General features: G+C 40.3%; 1 protein-coding gene across 1 annotated transcript in view; it reads left to right on the top strand.

Moving 5' to 3' along the window:
* Ndc1 (NDC1 transmembrane nucleoporin) overlaps nt 1–5,564 on the top strand; it is a 51,495-nt gene that overhangs the window by 10,335 nt on the left and 35,596 nt on the right. The window contains exons 6-8 of the mRNA XM_005353524.3: nt 865–973; nt 1,887–1,938; nt 5,048–5,183. Coding sequence (XP_005353581.1) covers nt 865–973; nt 1,887–1,938; nt 5,048–5,183 — 297 coding nt within the window. The remainder of the gene's footprint in view (nt 1–864; nt 974–1,886; nt 1,939–5,047; nt 5,184–5,564) is intronic.

The following is a 5,564-nucleotide window of genomic DNA, read 5'->3' on the forward strand; positions in this document are numbered from 1 at the left end:
GAGCTCTGGCTCTTCCTGCTTCAGCTCCCCAAGTGCTAGTGACAGGCATGTGCTACTACCATACCTAGCTTTAAAATCTTAATATTTAGCCAAAATATATATTTGGGACATCTCTTGCAGCTACAAATGTATAGTTGTCTGCCTGGGTGGGCACCGTTTTTTGAGGGTGGCAGGACAGTGGGGTCAGAGAGGCGAAGATAGGGTGATAACAGTTGAAATGATAGATCTGGGTGACTGGAGCTGTCTTCCTCCTGAAAGGCTGAGGCGAAGGAGCACGCTGGCTTAGGCTTTCCACTGTCTGAGAACATTGCACATGCACAGTGGTCTTGTCTTGTGCGTGTTGAGTTGGTGATCAGAGCAGGGTGAACTGATAGGAAACAAGAGAAGACAGGCCCATTCCTTTTCCTCTCTGCCTCTAAAGAGTGGTGAGATACTTTAGTCATTTACTTGATATTGTCAGTGTTTTTACTTCTGATCTTAGTTATGGAGTATAAAAATTAACTATTTAAACATTAGAATAGTTTGTCTTATTGCACAGTTATTATGGGTTTTTAAGTTCTAAATTACATTTTTATTTCTGTGTGTGTGTATACAACTTGTACCATATGGGTCTCCTGTGGCCTAAAATGCAGATCATCAGGCTTGGCAGGAGGCGGCTTTATTCACTGAATTATCTCATGGGCTCCCAGTTATACTTTGTTTTGTTGAGGTTTAACTCTTTCTGGTGGTAGTACAGGCATGCTCCTGTACTGTCTAGCTGCAACCCTCACTCTTAATGATTGTGTTTCAGCTTCTGCCTCTGCTGGAGTGTCCATCCCAGAATGACACTGAATGTGTCCTTTACTTTTTTCTTGTTTTCCACAGCAGTATAAATTTTTGCGCTTCAGAAGATCGCTCCTCTTACTAATTAAACATAGCTGTGTGGAGTCCCTGTTTGTGGTCAGAAATTTCTGCATTGTGTATTATTTTTTTGGTAAGAATTTCTACCTTCTAATATAGTATATTATTAGCTCATAGTGTAGAAAATATCAGTTGCAAAGTTACTCTTTAACGAATTAATATTTTTTATAGTTGTGCTTGATCAATTAAGGGAATTTTAAGGAAATGTGATATATACATGTAAAATAGTCATTAAACAGAGAAATCTCTTATGTTGCAAAACAACATAAGCTCTTCACTATTGTGTTCATCTCAGAAAACCAGATGCTGCACAAGGCAGCCAGGATGGAACAGTGGTTCTGAAGGCTGAAAGCTGGGGAAAGGAGAGGGGCTGTTAAGGGCGAAATGTTCAGGCGTGCATGCGGTGAGACAGTTCTAGAGATCTGTTGCACAGTGGTCAGTCAACAGCTCTGCTGCACTGCTAAAGATAGTAAACATGGCAGGGTCAGAGGACCGCTTGCAAGAGTTGGTTGTCTCCTGTCGTGTGGGTTCTGGTGCCGAGCTCTTCCCTGCTGAGCCACTCACCAGCTCAGAAGCAACACAGCTACACAGTTTGCTCTGTGTGAGTGAGAGACGGACAAGTGACTGCTCACCTGTGGATCTGAGATGGGGTGATGGAATTGGTTGCAGTTCATGGCGTGCATCTGTTAGCCACATGTATCATGTACTAAAGAGTTGGAAGTGCTACATATAGTTCGTCACAGTTGTCTTGCCTTTCTTTGTTTTTAATAACCATGGTGACTAAGACTTGAATATCTTACAGTTGTACAGTGGAAGGACTTCCAGTGTTTAGGAATTAATTCTCTTTAACTCTCCATCTCTAATCAGACAGCCTAACATTTTAACTGAGGTCTCCTTGTGTACTTGAACCTCGTAGTCTAAAGCACGCTGAAGAGTTGTTACTCTGACTTCTCATGTTCCTCCTGTCTTGGTGTTGTTCTCTGCAGGCCATATTCCCAAAGCTTGGATTAGCACCGCTATGGACCTTCACATAGATGAGTAAGCCAAGTCTAATTTTACATCTCTTTCCTTTTAAATTTTGCTACTTTCTAGATGCTTTGTTTAGGTTTTTCCTTTAATTTTTTCTTTAAATTGAAATAAGAAACGGCAGAAAAGAGGTAGGTGCTTCGTGTAACAAGGTGCTGACTCATGCCCTGTCCTGTATGGAGGCTGGAAACTCCACACTACTGCTCACACCCCTTAGCAGCCACTGTGGAGTCAGGTGAAGGCTGAGCTTACCTTAATGCTGCCCCCTTCTTGGCTTCCCCACCAGTCTCTCCTGAGCTAGATGTCTCAGCTCCTCATACTTAAGTTTGGGTGTTTAGTGCCATATATTGTGCCCCATTGGGCTTATCTGCTTCACTATAACCCCCTAAAGATGCTAGAAGTTACCTAATCTTTCCAATGTAGGCTTGAAAATTAAATCATTAATTTTCATAAAATTTCTGAGTCATGCACCCATATCAACACAGTGAGACTACTGCCCATCATATCTATAATTTATTAAAAAATAAATGCATTTTTTATCCAGGCAGTGATGGCACACACCTTTAATCCCAGCACTTCAGAGGCAGAGGCAGGCAGATCTCTGTGAGTTCCAGGCCACCTTATTACACAGAGCAAGATTCATGAATTTACACACGCATACAGTTCTCATATTAAAAAAAGTGCATTTATTTTTCAATGCATGTGGTTCCCATAGCTTAAGGATATAACCCATAGCTTTAATCCCAGCACTCTGGAGCAGAGGCAAGCAGATCTCTATGAATTTGAGGCCAGTCTACATAGTGAGTTTAAGGCCAGCCAAGGCTACATAGTGACATCTTGTCTCAAGATCCTAAAACCAAAAGAATACTCCTGTCCTTTGTCCTAAGAAATAGCCATCCATTTTGTTGCTGCTGCTGTTAGGAATCTTTCATACTAAAGGAAAATGGGCTTTCTGAGTTGTGTGGCCCATGTCTGTCTTTGTCATTTATTATATGTCATAAAATTTACCCTGTTCATCTTGTCTATGATTTATTTAAAAAATAAATGGATTTATTTTTTTAAATTGGGCAGTGGTGGTGCTTGCCTTTAATCCCAGTTTTTCAGAGCAGAGGCAGGTGAATCTCTGTGAGTTTGAGACCAGCCTGATATACAGAGCAAGTGTCAGGTCAGCCAAGGCTACACAGAGAAATCCTGTCTCAAAAAACCACAAATAAGTAAATAAATAAACAAATAAATGCAATTTTTTTTCCTCATAGAATTTTTAACATTTATTTATTTACTTAATGTGAGTATGTGTGCCCATCAGAGGCATCTTCTGGGAGTTCTGTCCTTCCACAGTGTTCTCCTTTTACCATGTGGGGTCTTGGGATGAAACTTGGGTGTCAGACTTGGTAGTGATGCCTTTACCCACTGAGCCCTACCACCGGCTCTCTCAGAACTTTTAATGATATAACGATGGTTTAATCGTCAAATAAATATGGAAAAAAGTTAGACACTAGTAATGTGTCACTCTCACTTTGCCTATGACACTACCGTAACTGAGCAAGGCGTCAGCTGATGGAGCGCTGGAGTGCACTGTTTTAGTTACCTCAGGCATGCTTTGCCACAGCTGAAGGGTTCATCTGTGGGTGGAGGGGCGTACCTGCGACCCCAGGCCTGTCGGGGCTGAGGCAGGAAGACCATGAGTTTGAGGTCAGACTGGGGTATACAGAGAGATCCTGTTTCAAATAAACAGACCATAAAGGGTTTACCCTGTCGTTGCTGGATAGAATCAGCTTCTCTGTGCGTCCTTTTGATTTTGGTTATTTCACTGTGAGACTTGTATCATATGTGGAATTCACTAGGTTTGAGTTTAGAGAGTTGGGATTTTGACATATCTCGAAACTTTAGAGGTACTGTACATTTCAATTTTTAAAAAAATGATTTTTAAAATTTTTTATTTTTTTATAATTTATGTATGAGTGCTCTGCACACCAGAAGAGGGCATCAGATCCTATTGTAGATGGCTGTGAGCCACCATGTGGGTGCTGGAGCCTAAACTCAGGACCTTCTCTAGAAGAGCAGCCAGTATTCTTAACCATTGAGCTATCTCTCCATCCCCAGATTTTAATTAGTTTTAAAGTTCCTAGGTAAAATTTAGTTTTGTACTCTGCTTAGTTACTAGATGAGAAACCAAATGCACAGGCCATGTATTCAGTTAGCCTTCTGTGCAGCCTGAGTCAACTGGAAAGAGAAAAACAATATTTAATAGAAATTTAAGTTTTTGTTCTTTTACTCAAAAAAACCTTATAATATGGCCAATTATTCTCCTAATATTCTTCTTTCATGCAAGTCAGACCCTCCTCAGTCAGTATTTACTTAGAAGCTAAACATAATTCTGTCATGTATTGGCCTTCCACACGAATACCAAACACGGGGTGGTCAATCCTGTTGTAAGGTGATGAAATCTTGTGAGCGCCTGAAGAGTCTGAATGAAGACATTAGACTCTGTTCTATGGATAAGGAAAATGAAGGTGAACATATGGTTATAAGTGGCGGTTTATCTAACAGCAGTGTGTAGGTTGTGGTCAGATTCAAATCCTGTTTTTGTACAATTGCTAGTTTTGTGATTATAGGATTTATAGAAGTACTAACTAAATCACTTAAGGATTTGTAGCATTCTAATAGTTTCTAAAGTCATTTAAAAAGCAGAGATGATTGTTTTTGTAACGTGTGCAATACTCTGAAACTGTTTATATGCCATATACACAGAGCTGATATCTGATCCACAAGTTTCTGAGACTATGATGGCCTTAACCTTCAAACCCTCTTGTCATACCTGCTCCCCAGACATGTAATGGCTTAAAGAATCAAGCCATGAATTAGCATTAATAAGTTTCTGCCTGTGCTAAATAGGCTTATAGACATGGCTCTGACTTCCATAGTAAATGGTACTGCAGATTTAGAACTCAGGGACCTGCAAGGCCAGTTCTTGCCAGCATTTTCCCTATGGCTCCTCTGCATACCTCTGAGGAAATGTTAGGGAAATAGCTCTAGACGGGTACCAACAAATAGGGTGTGTTTCTCAGTATGGAGTCCTTGTCTTTGCCGTGGGAATTAATGGTACTTACTGTCTTTATAGGCAGGCTCACAGGCCTCTTGACACGATAGGCGGCCTCCTTAATGTCTCGTTACTCTACCACGTTTGGCTCTGTGGTGTCTTCCTCTTGATGACTTGGTACATGTCATGGATACTCTTCAAAATCTATGCCACAGAGGTCAGTATTTGTTTTTTGTTAATGTTGTGTTTCAGAGTATAGGAAGTTGTGCTTCCAGCAGATGACTGCTCAGAGCCGTGTTCCTTAGCTGGTTTCAGTTTCGTCATTGACTCTCTGTTTCTAAGGAACAGAGTTGGTGCTCACAGAATAACTGGGCTTAAACAGGATAGTATTTGCTATGCTCTACTTAAAGTCTGGCTTTCTTCCTGGTTATTTTGAGTACAAGTTGGGACTAGATTTTAAATTAATTTTACGTGCTATTGAAATAGATACTATCAAAGTTTAAGTATGCAGTTATACAATATTTGCTTTTTGAAAAACATCTTGAAATTTATTAAGAAATTCTGAAAATTGAATTAATCTGGACAATTCTTTTTTTTT

The sequence above is a fragment of the Microtus ochrogaster genome, chromosome 10, assembly GCF_000317375.1.
Source record: "Microtus ochrogaster isolate Prairie Vole_2 chromosome 10, MicOch1.0, whole genome shotgun sequence".
NCBI classification, from domain to species: Eukaryota; Metazoa; Chordata; class Mammalia; order Rodentia; family Cricetidae; genus Microtus; species Microtus ochrogaster.